Genomic DNA, 16741 nt, shown 5'->3' on the forward strand with positions numbered 1-16741 from the left:
TCACACTCACCCACTTTGATCTAGAGCCTCACTAGGTTTTAAATTAAGAAACTAGACTTAAACACTTTGTCTACAATACATGGTGCCCCGACAGGATTCCGTTCAATAAAAATCTGATAAACTGCCTTCAGAGATAAACTCTTCTTAGCCCATATCTTTACATATTCCTTTATATTTCTGATTTGACATTTTATGAACCTCGGTCAACAGGAACTCATATGTGATTAGAAACAAATTTTCAACAAACCCAAGATCCAAAGTCAATAAGCATCAACCATCAAAGAAGAAAAAATTGGAGGAAGAAAAAAAGAAAGAAGGGAAATATATATATACACACTTAGGTTTCCTTTTCAGAGCTAATAAGAAAAGAAAACCCTAGAAAGTATGATAAACTGGGGGGTGAGGGGGGAGTTGTTTTGAGATTTGTATGCACAATCTATAAATCTCTTAAAAGGTTTTCTCGGGGCTAAAATAATGCAGTTAACAGCTTTGTAGTAAGGTTCGACTTTGGCAAAGCAACCTGGCAGACCCAAATCTCTGAGCATCATTTCTTAGGTGCTTTGTCTAGGATTTTATGCACAACACAGATAACATGCAACAAACGAGCTGCTTCCTCATTTTCTTAATATATCTGAAGACCCAAGTAATGACCTATGTGATCCACAGTCACGTCTTGGAACTACATATTTAGAAAGAATAGAAAAGAAAAAAAGAAAAAAAAAGAAGCACAGTGAACTCTAAAAAAGAAAGCCACCTACATATCCCCCCACCCCTTTTTTATGTGTAACTATCAATGTATATCAACCGGGCATGCAATCATATTTATTGTCACTTTCATTCATGTCATGCCCTTGCTTATATGGTTTAGATATGAATTATTGACTGTTACACTCCTTGTTGTAAGAAATAAATAAATAAATTGGTTGTCAGGTACTTTGCACTGCTTTCAAAAGCAAGCGAGGATGAGGACATCAGCAAACAGCAGAAGCTCCGACTTTCTATAAGGGCCTTCTGGTCCACTCCTTTACACACTGATTTCACATTGCTTTCTCAACTCTTTCTTCTTACAAGAGGAGAAATTTTCCCACTTTGGAAAAATTAAGGATTAAAATAAACAAACAAGGGGATGTTGCTAATGTCCTTCCCAGAGCATCTGTTGTTTAAGAACACCTCTGATTGATGACTGCTATTTTTTAATTGTTGCTTTAAAATTTAAATGCCCTCCTGGGATGTGTTATAAGTATGTTAGTCCATGATTTGAGGTCTAGAAAGTAGGAAAACAACAGAGGAGCGATCTCAGGCAGATTCTCTCTCCTACATCCTGCTATAAAATCACAGGCCATTCAAATGCTATAACCTAATGGTGTATATGGTGCTTTCTACAAATACATTGACAACACAATCTTTTGAGAACCTCATTTGTTGTTTTACATGATTACAAGGAAAAATAATAGAAAACTAAAAGCAGTTTAACCTTTCACCCATCTGCAGAAAATAAAAAAAGATTTTAATTATGAGCCACAATATATTCATTCAGACACTGGAATTTTACTTTCCTAGCCTTCTTCAAAGCGATACCATTCTATATTTTTCCCTCCAGAGCCTATGTTTTAGCACCAATTTCAAAAGAAAGAATCAAGTTAAGAAAAATCAATATGCAATATCTGAAAATAACTGCCAAAGAAAATTGATACCTATTTTAATAAATTTTTCGAAAAAGAAAAAAAGAAGAAAGTAAGCAGGACTATAATTTTCTCTACTATTATGTGGTCAGTCTTGATTGTCCTTTTATTCAGAAATTTTAATATTTAATACGAGATTCAGATTTGCTCAGTGAAGTGATTCAATTGGCCAAAGAAAATGCCAAAAGGTTGGCTACTCATTTCCTACCTGTTTTTTCTTTGATTTCACACAACACATTAAATAAGGCAGGCTTCATTCTGTGGCAGTTTAAAGCATGTTTTCTGCAAGGAAAAACAAGAAGGAGGGATTAGATGGACTCTGAAGATCAAACCACTTATAAGGTAGGGGAGCTATCTGACCATTTAGCCGAAACTATATGCCAGACATCTCCGTGTGGCATGCTTCAATTGTTTTTATGACTTCATATACAAAGTCTTCACCATAGCAAAAGAAATAATATTCATTAGCAGTGGAGAATAAGAATTTAACCACAGAAGTAACCTAAAATATGCCTATTTAAGACAAGGTTGGATTTTTTTTAAAGTAGTTTAATCAAAAGTGAAATTCTTAAACCAGTAATCTTATTCAGGACAATGAATACAGCAAAACCAAAAGCATAGGTTAACAGTTGTGTATAATCCAGGCAACAAGCACAGCCTAAGATCTGTCGGCCTTTCTGTCTGTGTGTGTTTTCAAATTTAATTCATCCATGTGTTCGAATTCATTCTGCAGAAGCCTTCGTATTCTCATAAACACAAGATGCTTGAAAGGTCTTCTGAGTGGAACTGTCAATTTATAAAATTTCAGTCCCCAAGTTAAAGAGTATGGAAATGCATTGCCAGGGGGCAAACATACCCATATGGGGAATGAATTCATTTCTCTGTGTTCACATTATGGCTCTTGCGCACATACCGCTTATTTGCAGGTGTTGAAATTCAATTATTTACAATTAGGACCTTGCACCCACTGGGGAAAAAGGAAATATAATTTTGTCTTTTAGATTAGTGATTTACCTGGTTCCGGTGGCTGTGGGTGTTTGTACAAAGCACGGGAGAAACAAAACAATACCTTCCCTTCTAATTTATTATGGAATCATTTAGCAGAATGAGATTGTTTTGGAAACAAAATACTGATCATATCAGCTATCAGTTAAGGGAATTCTGTTTACTAACTAAAATTTATGTGTAAAGATAAGTGGAAATCCTTGGCACTCAAAACCACCAATTATTTTTTTAATCCCTTTGAAAGTTTGGAAAAAAAATTATAGAGACATCGTCATAAATAACAGAGATTACAAACATGCTGTATGTACTACACAACAGGAGAGTAATAAACTCAGAATTCAACAGTATCAAAATACACCCATACATTTCTTCACAAATAGTAATGGCTTACTTTGGAATCAAATGCATATTATAAACTTGTGACTAGAGAAAGGGAAATCACAAGAACACACTATCTGCTCAGTAGAGTTACATTGTTTAACCAAAAGAAAAAAAAAGAAAAGTGTGGCAGCCCTCAGTCAGTTCTCATGTAGAATTAGGAGGGGGAAAAAAGAGAAAGATTTAATGTGTTAAAGATCTTTATTGGATCCTCTAAAATAGTTTTCTCTAACTGCATTCTTATGCATAGGCCCAAATACAAACAAAAAATTTGGCTCAGCAATATGGAAGCAGTGTACCACCACAGCACACAGATGGGTCCACACAGAGAGAACTGGGAATTTCCCCCATCCCAAAACTGTATCTGATCTTTCTCAGCATCTAGGCCATTAAAGAGGAACCCGCTGAGCAGTGTTTGTCCCACTCCACACACACAAAAAAGAGAGACCAAGCCTCAGAAAAGTGTTGAGCCTCTATTCCTACTGCCCTCTTCCACTTCACAAACTTGTTACTAAACCAGTGTACTGGGGTGTGTGAGTGTATTTTTCTGGAGCAATCTTATGGAGAAATCTGTTGTGACTCACAAGAAAAATTGCCAGTGGAAAATCTTCCATTTGCCATACCTATTAGTTTCTCTTCAGATAATAAAATTCAAAGAAAGCACCAATTAATTGTAATAATAATTATAGTAAGTTAAATCTTCCTTGTGTTATTTAAAAAAAAATCAGAAGTCCAAGTCTTTTAACATTTCTAAGTTCGACATTGGTCCTCTTGAGTTTAAATGGTGCATGTGCTAGCCGCTAAAATAGAGTATAATTTATAACACCCATGCTTTTAGTTGCTTCCCCCATATTTTCTTAGCTGAGATACCTATTTCCCTTAGACAAAATTATGTGTGTACATATATATATAATATATATAGAACTAAGTCACTTGAGCTATAGTAATTTTGTATGAAGAGGTTTAGGAGATTCTTAGACTAAACACATACACACACACAATAAACTTCAGAGACTATTCAAAGATTTAACAAAGCTGCCTAATTATGTAGACATATGTTGTCATTAGATTTTTTTTAAAAAAATTTCCTTTTGAGTTGGGCCTTGGGCAAGCTGTTTGTAGGTTGCCACTAAATCTATGTTATATTTTGAAAAAAGGATTTGCTGTAAAATCCTAGTGTGAAGAGCTATTTACCTGATAGTAAGTTAAGACACTACAGTTTCTTTATGATGGTTTCTTGAATGAACATATTATGTTCTGGGGTATTGAAATGCATAATATTCATACATACTATCACTTTTACACAGTTGGTTCTAGATATCCTATCCTGGAGAAGCTAGGGGGAAAGAGAATGCTTGATTTTTGGGGACTCCCTCCCACCCCATTTTAAAAGACCATAGAGAGAACTAACTGCTTGTGTCCGGGTTGTTAAGAAAACTAACTCAAATTAAGACATAATACAGTTAAGCTAAAAATCTGAGTCTCCTAAAACTAAGCCAATACGCCTAAAAACAAAAGTATCTTTCCTTCTTTCCCATTAGCTTTCTCTATAAAACAAAAATAAGTGAATGCAAAGTATTTTCTGGAGAGCTGACAACTACTGACAAAAAACACTCTGCTTTTTGTTGTTGTTGTTTGTTTTGGATTTGAGGTTGGAGGAAAGAGAAAAAGATAATTTTAGAGGGGTAAAGTCAAGAAAGAAAATCAAACTCCCTGAATTAGCTAAGAAGTCAGCTCCATTTGCAAATAAAGTGTTCTTGGGACATTTTATTTTGCAGTGTTCAGAAGTCCTTCAACAGGAAAGCATGGAATGGTGCTCAAAACTTGACAATTCTGCTCTTTTAGACTTTTTTTTTTTAAGGAGAAGAAAAAAAAAGTGCCGAGGGCCGCTTTTGGATCAGTTGGCAGTATTTTCGTCTATGCTTTAGTGTTTGTGTAGGTAGGTATATATGAATACCTCTCTATATATTCTCTTCTCTCTCTGTCTCTCACTCACACACATACACACACTCACACACACACAATATGTACACAGACACATCACAGCATGGTCGATTACACTTTCGATAACAACGCTCCTTTCAATTTTACTCCTCCTTCGCCATGGAGTTGCAGAGAGAGAGAGAGAGAGAGAGAGAGAGAGAGAGAGAGAGAGAGAGAGAGAGAGAGAGAGAGAGAGAGAGAGAGAGAGAGAGAGAGAGAGAGAGGAAGAGAGGGAGAGAGAGAAGAAATAACATTTTAAAAGAAAGCGCTGTGGTGGATTCAGTTCCCATTGTTTCCCCCAGCGAGAAGGAGAAAAACAAAACAAAACAAAAACCCAAGAAAGGAAAAAAAGAAAAGCCTCCATCTCACCTGGCCTGCGCCTCATCCAAACTCTGGTCTGTGATGGTCATAATTTGCTGTAAAATGTCTCCAATGTCCTGCTTCCTCCCGCCCTCCCCCTCGGTCCCTCCGGCCCCATCCTGCAAGTGCTGGGACAGGCCGGGGTGTCCGGCCATCCCGACCCCAGCATGGGAATGCATCAGCCTGGGCTGCTCGTCCATCTCCGAAGGCTACGGAAGCCCCCGGCTCTTCCTCTTCTCCTCGGCTCGGCCCCCGGGAAGCACCAAGGCTTTTTATCCTTCAAGCTGTCTTCAAATCCTTTTCAGGATAAACAGGGAAGGGGAGGGAAAAAAAAAAAAAACAAGAAGAAGAACAAGAAGAAGACCAAAAGAAAAAAAAAATCCCTTTGCCTCTTTTAGAGGAAGGTGGGAGGAGGGGATCGGGGAGGGGGAGGGGGTGTGAAGGGGTGAGGGTGGGGATAAGGGCCGGTGGGGAAGGGTGTTGACTCCAAAAAAAAAAAAAAAAAAAGCAAGAAAAAATAAATAAATAAACCACCTTCCCACTTGGCGGAAAAAAAAAAAAAGAAGAAGAAGAAATCAGAGCTGGCTTTTGGTTTTTTCAGTCCGATCTCCTTTGCAAGGCAGAAATGGGCTCCCGGCGCTTAAATCTGTGGCTTAATCCTTTTGCAAATATGCATTGATCGGGAGAAAGGAGAGGAAGGCAGGGGGATTGCAAGGCAAACTTTCCCCCCCACCCCCCGCTGCCCCCCACCCCCACTCCGGGCCAGAGCGATCTCAAAGGGGGTGGGCTGTGGCAAAAGCCAGATCTCCTCAGCCACAGCGACAGGCAAAGCACAGGCTCTCTTCTCCTCCTCCTCCTCCTCTTCCTCCTCCTCCTCCTCCTCCTGCTCCTCCGTGTCTCTGCAAACTCCAACAGCCCCGTCAGCCTCCTGCTTTTGTTTAGCTCAGGCTCAGGACTCCAGAAACATACACAGAAAAACCACAGCCTGAGAGGAGGAGGAGGAGGAGGAGGAGGAGGAGGAGGAGAAGGAGAAGGAGGAGGAGGAGGAGGAAGAGGAGGAGGAGGAGGAGGAGGAGTAGGAGGAGGAGGACACGAAGGAGGAGAGAGGAGGGGGAAGAGGGGAGGGGGAGGGGGCGGGGAAGTGGGGGGCGGGGGGCGAAGGAGGGCTGCTGTAGCCACGCCCCCTCACTTGATTGGCTATTAGGGGAAAGCAGGCCCCGCCTTCTGTGTCTTCCCTCCCTGCTCCTCCTCCTTGGCCTCCTTGAGCTCCTCCTTACCCAGCGCCCTGTCAATCAGAGTTCAGAGGTGGGCTGGGAAAGAGGCTGAGCTAATTCCAAGTCTCCAGTCCTTAAAGGTGCCGTGGTACCCTGGTTCCAGCGCAGCTCCACTCCACTTGCCTCCCTAGAATTGCGTCCTTGAGGAAAACGTGGCTCCACTTCAGTGCAGAACCTATAAAATTAATACGAAAGAACACAGACGGTGTAGATCCATGTGCCCCGCTCCTAGTTTTCTTCTGGCCATAACGCTGCTATTTAAAACTTGATTCTTTTACATCCTTAGACCTCAGGAAAAGAGTTGAGAGCAGAAAGTTTGTCAGCCGGAAGTGGTTGGGAAACAGAATCGAGCTGTTAATATAATTATTAATGATCTCTAATAAATGGCAGATTCTATGACAAAGTATAAAGCCCAGCTCTACCAGAGTGAAGTTAAAAAGAATACCAAATGGTGTCATTTCTGCAGCAGGAATACTTAATATGCACAAGGAAACTGAATAAAGCCGAAGAAAAAGAGATTACTAAATAAGTTCACCAAATGAAAGTAGTTCAACATTTCTCCTTCCCCTGGGGGAAATTAGTTATTTGGCTTAAATGCTTAATAAAGAAATGCATTATCACAGTCTGGTTCCAGTTTTTAATATAGTTTAATAAGCATTATTAACTGGGAAAAGAAGTGAACTGACATTTATTGAATGCCTACTATGCACAAAGTAATTTACATAAGTTATTTTATTTAATCCCCAAGACATCTATGTGAATTACAGATTATTATTCTCAATTTACAGAGGGGGAACTCAGAAACTTGTCCAAAGTCCACAGTTCCTAAGTGTCAAAGCTGAAATTCAAAGCCAAGTGTGGCTCCCTCCAAAGGCCTGGTGTTCCAGCTGACAAGAGTTTGCCTGGAATCTAACAGAAATATGGGAAGGGTGAGAAAGTTGGTTATGATGTATTAATGACTAGTCTGAAGCACAGATCTTCAAACACGATAACTCAGATAAAAATAAAAAGGAAGAGTTAAGTAAATAAATAAAATGGAATCAGGCAAAAAGCCAGTCAGAAACGCCAATGCAAGGCCCCATTCTAAGCTCCATGAGAACCACAAATTTGCCTCCATCTTTTCATTAGCTAAGGCAACAGGGAAAATCAGATGGAGCATACGCACACAATGACCATACCATAAAATACCATGGCAGTCACTTAGGAAGATCCCTGACTATTTTGGAATATAAAAAATTCCATAGGGTAGACAGCTCTTCCTGAGTGGTTGCATAGCCCAAGGAAATACAATGAGCCATTGAAAACCTCAGTATGGCCAATCTGCAGAATGGAAAGCAGCCTTGCCAGGTACTTTGAAAGCCTCAAATAAAATGTTCTTCTTCTCATCAATCATTGCAAAAGTTTGGCAAGATAGGGGGCCCTTAGGAAAGCATTTCAAAGCAATTCTTAACAAGCTACTTGGCACTTGTTGGTCTGAGGGCATGCAATAAGGGTATTAATTGTAATTATAGTGTTATGTTACTTAACAATCATTTCATTCACATACGTACCCAGACTTGTAAACTGTTGTTTTAATTAATACAAATCAAAAGCTGAGCACAAAACTATATGCTCAAATCATATATCAATCACAGCCAATGCAAATTAGCATATCCTTTACATCTTAAAGCATGAAAAGAAGTTAATTCAAGCCTATAAGAAATCAGTTTGTGTACAATAAATTATAAGTGCAAGAAGGACCAGAGAACATTGCCCTCTAGGAATATTTTAATAAGAAAATTAGCAATGCACACATTAGCATTAAGAAGGGCTTATATACATACATACACACACATATATATATATATATATAGAGAGAGAGAGAGAGAGAGAGAGAGAGAGAGAGTTAGAATAGCTAGTCAAGGTGCTTTTTCAACTTAGTCATACAACTATGTGGTCTAAATTGTTACACTTTTACCATTATGTAGCCCACATATTTGGATATAAAAAGATATTACAAAGCTGGGCGCTGGTGGCTCACGCCTGTGATCCTAGGAACTCAGGAGGCTGAGATCCGAGGATCATGGTTCAAAGCCAGCTCAGACAGGAAAGTCTGTGAGACTCTTATCTCCAATAAACCACCAGAAGTGGAAGTGGCTCTGTGGCTCAAGTGGTAGAGAGCTAGCCTTGAGCAGAAGAGCTGAGAGGTAGTCACTAGGCCCAGGATTCAAGCCCCATGACAAAGAAAGATAGAAGGAAGGAAGGAAAGAGAGAGAGAGAGAGAGAGAGAGAGAGAGAGAGAGAGAGAGAGAGAGAGAGAGAGAGGATGGAAGGAAGGAAGGAAGGAAGGAAGGAAGGAAGGAAGGAAGGAAGAAAGGAAGGGAAAAAATAAAATAAAAGAAATATTACAGAAGTGATAAAATATCTATTGGATAAAGAACGAGACAATGGGTCAACCTCATGTAAGAGAAGTCAGCTTTGAATAAGTCTAAAGAACAAAATGGGTCTAGAGGGTGGATGAAAGGAAATGATGAAAGTAGTAAAAAAGAAGTACGACCAGGCAGACACCAAAGCATTTACACTTTCTCTAGTGGACATGGCAGTCAGCTATTCATTTGTTCTAACCAGAGGAACAGAAGAGCAGATCTCAGTAACACCAATGAACAACAGTTACATGTTTGCCCAAATCATTTCAGAAGATGCAAATGAATCAGGAAGGTGGCAGAAGAAACAGAAAGAAAAGACAGCAGAATTTGATACTAGGTTTTATGAGCGTACATAGGAAATGGAAACGGCTTCAAGGCTGGGCAAGAAGGATACAATGGAAAGGAATGGTTGAAAATGTTGAAAGAAGTGACATTGATCAAAATATATTGTATTCATAAACTGCTTTGGTAAATGACAACTACTTTGTACAACTACTTATAGACAATAATTTTGATAAAAAGGAGACAGAGGTGTTAATACAACACTAATTGCAGCTACTAATACCACTCCTTCAATCCTGATTGTATTTTGCACTCATCACTTAATTTTAACAATTAATCACCTACTTTTAAATTTTTCCTTATTTACACTTGAAATAAAGTGAAGTTCCTAGAAGTTGACAATATATAGTCATGCATCTCTAAATGCCTGGGGTACATTCCAAGAAGTGTATCTCTAGGTGGTTTCTTTGTTGTCTGCATGTAATGTACTTACACAAGTTACTATGATGTTAGCAGGTCATATTGTAAGGTCCTTTCCTGGATGGCGAGCAGACTCTACCCTCCTCACAGCCAAGTCTCCGCCCAGTACCTGCATTTCCCAGACAACTGGCACACCTGGAAGAGGTCTCATCTGCATCCACTGAGGTCTCATCTGGATTTATTGTGGCCACACCTTTCCCCGCCCCTGCCCTAGATAAGGCCTAACCCAAGGCTAGACGCTTTCTTTCCCAGGCTCTCTTGCCAGCCGTATGGAGTTCCAACCTGGCCTGGTGCCAGCCAGTCTTCTGAATAAACCCACCCCTTACCTTAATACCTCGTGCATGGTGCTGTTCTTACTTGACCCCTTCTTTAAAAACCTAACACATATAACCTTGATGACTTCTGCCATGTATCACCAACTGAAACATCATTTTGCATATGTGCTTTCATGTATGAGCTCTGTGTGTTTTATGCAAATAAAGAAACCAGAAGGAGAAACTACCACAGGAAAAATGGGATAAACATTAGCATCTTCTCTTATTTAAACTAAGAAACATAAAATTAGCACCAGTGGCTCACACCTGTAATCTTAGCCAATCAGGAGGCTGAGATCTATAGAACCCGATTTGAAGTTACATGGATGGACAAATCCTAAGAGACTCTTGCCTCCAATTAACCATCTTAAAAAGCAGGAAATGAGGTGTAGTACAAATTGAAAAGCACTAGCACTGTGGGAAAAACCCTAGTAAGAGCATAAGGCCACAAGTTCAAGACACAATACCACCCTCCAACCCCCAAAAAAGAAAAAGGAACTTGTAAAAGTAAGTTTTGAAGAGAAATTTACACATAATTTCCTAATTTATGGGCTACAATCAAGGATAGATAATGATTTTACTTCCTTCCATTTCTGGGCAGTACTAATTGTAATTGGTGTGTTATATATGTGTGTGTTGAAAGAGTTAATAATGATAGTAACCATGCAATATTTCTTCAGAATGATAACTGAAGCCTTTGGACTCATGTTCTAAGGATGTGAGTCATTATCAAAATTTGGCCAACCAGAAGAGTAGTTCTCAGTCTATTCTTACTCAAACACATCCTTAAAGCTATTTTGCCATGTTTACCTCTATTGAATTGCCTTAGGATTCTCTTCCAAACTTCATTAAAAAGCCCACTAGAACATATTCTCATCTGCATTAGGGGACAAATTGCAGAATGCAAGTTTTGTGTGCAAAGATTCTAGACCTGTCCCAAAGCAAGCCTCAGAATGGACCCCTTGGCACAGACTTAGAAATAAATTCATAGCACCTAAGCAGGCATTCATCTGTCCAAATATATGATTATATTCACATTGGTCTGTAGGTTTTTATAACTCTACTACTCTGTCCTCTGCCACAGGGGGTCATATTCAGAGCTATGAGCCAAAGATAGTACAGGAGAAAGTTGATAGAATCTACTTCTCTTTCCAAGATTTCTTGTCTTTCAGCTAATCTCCTACTTCACTTGGCATGGAATTTCCCCTTTCTCCCTTTATTTCTGTCCAAAGAAGACAGGTTAGGTATAACAAAAAATACTGGCTGGGTGCTGGTGACTCATGCTTGTAACCCTAGCTACTCAGAGGAGGCTGAGAACCAAGGTTGAAAGTCAGCCTGAACAGGAAAGTCTTTGAGACTATTATCTCCAATTAAACAGAGAATAGCTGGAAGTAGAGCTGTGGCTCATATGGTAAAGAACTAGCTTTGAGCAAAAAGCAAGCTCAGGGACCGCTCCCAAGCCCTGAGTTCAAGTCCCAGAGCCAGCACAGAAGGAAAGACAAAGAAAGAAAGAAAGAAAAGAAAGAAAAGAAAGAAAGAAAGAAAGAAAGAAAGAGAGAAAGAAAGAAAGAAAGAAAGAAAGAAAGAAAGAGAGAGAGAGGGAGAGAGGGAAGGAGTGAGAGAGGAAGGGAGGGAGGGAGGGAGGAAGAGAGGAAGGAAGAAATGGATGAAAGGAAGAAAGAGAAGAAAGAAAGAAAAGGAAGGAAGGAAGGAAGGAAGGAGAGAAGACAGGAGAAGAGATGAGAAGAAAAGAGAAGAGAAGAGAAGAGAAGAAAAATGTGTTATAACTGATCTTGCTCTTGTCACATCCTAGGAGATATCCATGAGTCTTCGAATCTTCTCTTCAGTACCTCCCACAGCCATTTCACAATGTAAATAATTAGTAGTCAATTTTCAGTTATGATTTGTCCTTAGGGTTAGAAAAACTTTGGGCCATGAAAGGTTGGACAAATGGGATTGCATGAAGTTGCAGAGCTTCTGCATGGCAAAGGACATAGCTAGCAAGATCAATAGAAAGCCCACGGATTGGGAGAAGATCTTCACTAGCCATACAACAGACAAGGGTCTCATATCTAAAATATACTTGGAACTCAAAAAATTAAATCCCCCAACAACAAATCCTCAAAGAAACAACTGCCCAATAAATAAGTGGGCTAAAGACTTAAAGAGAAACTTCTCTGAAGAAGAAAGAAGGATGGCCAATAGACATATGAAGAAATGCTCAACATCCCTAGCCATAAAAGAAATGCAAATCAAAACAACATTGAGATACCACCTCACCCCAGTTAGAATGGCAAAAATCAAGAACTCTAACAACAACAGATGCTGGAGGGGATGTGGACAGAAGGGAACCTTACTTCATTGTTGGTGGGAATGTAAACTTGTTCAACCACTTTGGAAAGCAGTATGGAGGTTCCTCAAAAGACTTCACATAGAGCTCCCCTATGACCCAGCAATCCCACTTTTGGGCATTTACCCAAATGTTTACAAACAAGACCACACTAAAGCTACCAGCACATCTATGTTTATTGCAGCATTATTTACCATAGCTCAGATATGGAACCAACCCAGATGCCCCTCAGTAGATGAATGGATCAAGAAAATGTGGTATATATACACAATGGAATTCTATGCCTCCATCAGAAAGAATGACATTGCCCCATTTGTTAGGAAATGGAAAAACTTGGAAAAAATTATATTAAGTGAAGTAAGCCAGGCCCAAAGAAACATAGGTCCCATGGTTTCCCTTATTTGCAATATCTAGTATATGTATGAGTCAAGCGGAAAAGGTCAGATAATGTGATGTTAGGAAAATGAACCCTTAGATATGTATTTTAATGTTTTTTCCTTTCATGCATTTGTTTCTAACGCATTTATAAGTTTATCTCTTTGTTGCTTTGTATGTCCCTCCCCCACAGTATAACCCCTGCTTTCACTATATTTGATGTCCGTATAACTTGTAGAGGAGATGGGGAAAAACAAGTCGTTTAAGGATACAGGTGGACCTGTTGCAACACTGAGAAGTACAAGTTGTCATGTCGAAAATGAGCTTTACAATGTTGGTGGGGGGGGTTGGAATCGGGGAGGATTGGGTGGGGGGGTGGGGGGGGGAGTCTGGGAAGGGATGTGAAGGGTAAACAAAGGAGGAGGCTGCAATGCTTGCTAAGAAATGTACGCATTAACCTGCCCATGTAATTGTAACCCCTCTGTACAGTGTGTTCACAAAAAATTAAAATTAAAATTAAAAAAAAAGAAAAACTTTGGGCCAGTTCTAGCCAGTTCTAACCAAATTGAGGTACCTGAGCAGTGGAGCCCATCCTTATTTAGTGTTACCTTTGTGCAATGAACTTAAGACTTCATGCACATGTATTGCATCTCACACACATACTTAAAACCATGAGATAGCAACCTTGTATACATGTGCAGATCTTTTCCAAATATCTGCTAAGTTATTATCCTTCATTTCCCTAAGATAAGTCTATCATTATTATGAACTCCTCCCATGCTTCTGGAATGCTAAGAAACTGAACATTTAAACCACATATTGGCTATTGAACACCTAGTTCAGGCCATTGTTTCCCTTCATGTGTACTTTATTTCTCTATTAAACTCGGCTTTGACATGTGTGTGTGTGTGTGTGTGTGTGTGTGTGTGTGTGTGTGTGTGTGTGTGTGTGTGTATGTGTGCTTGTGTTCATTCAGTTCTGCTGGAGACACCAGATATCTGTTAGCTGTGAAGATCACTGATAACACAACCTTCTTTGACATGCTCATAGTCATTTCCTAGCTTATTCCTGTTTCCTTGTCCCACTTGACACATGCTGACACCACTTCAATATATAAGCCAAAAAAGTCATATGTTAGAACAAGAAAAGTCTGGAGCAGAGGTCCTTAGCCCATGGTCTGTATTTGGGCTTCAGAAGTTCTATAAATCTCTGGAAATTGTATATAAAATTTGGTAGTATATTCTATTTCACATTTCTTAGAGCTAGATTTATGTCATTTTTCAGTCTCAGGATATTATTTCTAGATGCACAAAAGTGATCAAACTATAATACTATACTCTTATTATATGTTAGATGATCAAGCTATAATACTGTACTCTTATTGTATGTTAGATGATCAAACTATAATACTGTACTCTTATTGTATGTTAGATGATCAAACTATAATACTGTACTCTTATTGTATGTTAGATGATCAAACTATAATACTGTATTCTTATTGTATGTTAGATCATCAAACTATAATACTCTACTTTTATTGTATGTTAGATGATCAAACTATAATACTGTACTCTTATTGTACCTGCTAGGTGGGAGAACAAGTAACTTTACCAGATGAGGTTTTCAAAGAAATATTCATTCCCTATGAGCAAGTTCATAGCCAGTAAACAACCAATTAGTACTAGTTATTGAATGATAGTCAATACCATATCAATATCAATGCTAAAAGGCCAAAGGTACAAACCTTTGAAAGCAAATCAAAAGAGAAGAGAGGAGTCAGTGCAGCTGAGCACTGCCATTGTTCTGTTCTTTAAGGAACTGGGAATAGAGTGGTGATGAGCTAGGCTAGATCCCTGAGCTCACAGAGTGTACCCTCTAGTGTGGGAAACGAGACATAAGGAAATAAAAGAATACATACTCTCAGAGACTCATGGATGCCATGACCGGCATCAGAACAGGGTAGTGTGACATCCAGTGAGGGTGGTGAGGAAAGGCTGGTCTCAGAGCTGACATGTGGGTCAATCTTGAGAAGATAGAGATGCAGAGATGCCCAGCAAAGAGTAACTTGGAGGCAGAAGAAACAAATTATGCAAAGGGACTGAGCTTTGGAAGAAGGAAAGCCAGAGAGACTGGAGTTTAACAAGCAAAAGTATAAAAAGATACAATCTAGAGTAAGGAACAGTGATAAGATAACACCAGGACTTTTAAGCCATGGTGCATCTTATGAGGCACAACGATGATTATGCTAGTAGGTGATATGCCAGGCACAGTCTCTGCCCCTGGGAAATTTACACTCCAGAGAATAAGATACAAGAGGCAGTAAGAAATCAAATCAGGAAATGGTAAATTTCATATACAACATGCAGCACAAAGATATGATAGAATGTGATCTGGGAGCTCCTAAAGGTTGAGTGGTCAGGAAGGATATACTGAGAAGAAACATGTAAGCCAACATGAATGGCACAAAGAAGGAGGCCACTCAAGACCAAGTGGGAGAAATGGGCAGTCTAATTGAGTAACTCTGAGTGAGAGACAAATATGATAGAAAGATTCAAGAAACCAGAACTAAAGCCCATGTGGCTAGACAGGAGTGGTACAAAGCCTGGGTCAAAGTGACAGCATTAGAAAGTTTAAAACAGGAAGGAAAACAAAATATCATCTGACCATTGTTTTAAAATAATTCTTGCCTTGATACATTGAATGGATTACAGGGGAGGACTAAGGATATGGGGAAGGATGACAGTGACTCCAGCAGGACATGATGAATCCTTGGACAAGCACAATGGTACTGTATCAAATGACTAGAGTCAGAACATTTTGTAGCGGCTTAGAGGCTGAGATGTTGATGGAAGGAGAAGAAAAGGCCATTTGTAGGTTTGGGTTTTACCAATTAAATATGTAGTGTTGCCATTTCTTGTAATGGAGATATCAAAGACACTTCTGTAAGAGATATATTACCATTCCTGTTTTACAGACGAGGAAACTAAGTCCAACAACCAGTATTCCAAAGCCTGTGCTCTATTTTCCACAGCACCCTCACAAGGAGTAAGAACTACCTATGTTGTTTTCTTAGTGACTTAGAAACAACACACAATGCAAAAATCAAGGAAATAGGTTCACCATGTCTACACATGGGTACTCACAAGCACCTGCCTACTCTAGTATTCTTGCTGAAGAAGATGTAAGAAACAGCTATCTAATTTTTCCTCTCCTTTTACTTTCTTCATCTATGAAGAGATAAGGATATGGAGCATTGAGTCAGACCCTTGATTTAAGACCAGCCTAAATCTGTGATAAGGATCTCAAAAAGTTCTTAAATATTTCTTATCTATGGTAAATGTAAAGAAAAGATTACTCAGTCCTACCTGGAGTACAGAGCTCAGTGCTTAGAGATCAAGCTGAAACCAACTCTGGAACTCACTCATTTTTCTGACCTTGTCCAAAAAAGAAAGTACTTACCAAAAGCTTCAGTTTACCACACATTTGTTTGTTTGTTTATATAGCTGGTTCTGGGACTTGACCTCAGGTCTAGGTGTCCTTTAGTTTTTGTGCATTTGTTTGTTTTTCTCAAGGCTGGCACACTACCACTTGAGCCACAGCTCTATTTCTAGTTTTTTTTTTCTGGTTAATTAATCCAAGCATGGATTTTCATGCTTGGACTATTTTAAGATCATGGTTCTTAGATCTTAGCCTCCTGAGCAGTGAGGATTACAGGCATGAGCCACTGGCATCAAGTTTCATACCTTTGAACACTGTTGGTAGAAATCAGATCATGGTGATTATCAGACATTTAGTATAGTGCCTGGCAAAGAATCGATGGTCAATAAATTACTAGTTTTCCCAATATTACTAT

The 16741-nt window shown here is 39.2% G+C and overlaps 1 protein-coding gene across 6 annotated transcripts in view; it reads right to left on the reverse strand.

Moving 5' to 3' along the window:
• The window catches only part of Pbx1 (PBX homeobox 1), a 297696-nt gene extending 291287 nt beyond the window's left edge, over positions 1-6409 (reverse strand). For 4 of the 6 annotated variants that reach the window (XM_070034196.1, XM_070034191.1, XM_070034194.1 and 1 more), the window contains exons 1-2: positions 5418-6406; positions 1891-1964 (exon numbers count right to left, since the gene is read on the reverse strand). In XM_070034196.1, coding sequence (XP_069890297.1) covers positions 1891-1964; positions 5418-5608 — 265 coding nt within the window. In that variant the 5' untranslated portion in view covers positions 5609-6406. Of the gene's footprint in view, positions 1-1890; positions 1965-5417 lie in introns of all 6 variants that reach the window. The other 2 variants (XM_070034193.1, XM_070034192.1) reach the window with 2 other exon arrangements.
• Between the last annotated feature and the right edge of the window lie 10332 nt (positions 6410-16741).

The sequence above is a fragment of the Dipodomys merriami genome, unplaced genomic scaffold, assembly GCF_024711535.1.
Source record: "Dipodomys merriami isolate MVZ:Mamm:240054 unplaced genomic scaffold, mDipMer1.0.p SCAF_24, whole genome shotgun sequence".
Classification (NCBI taxonomy): Eukaryota; Metazoa; Chordata; class Mammalia; order Rodentia; family Heteromyidae; genus Dipodomys; species Dipodomys merriami.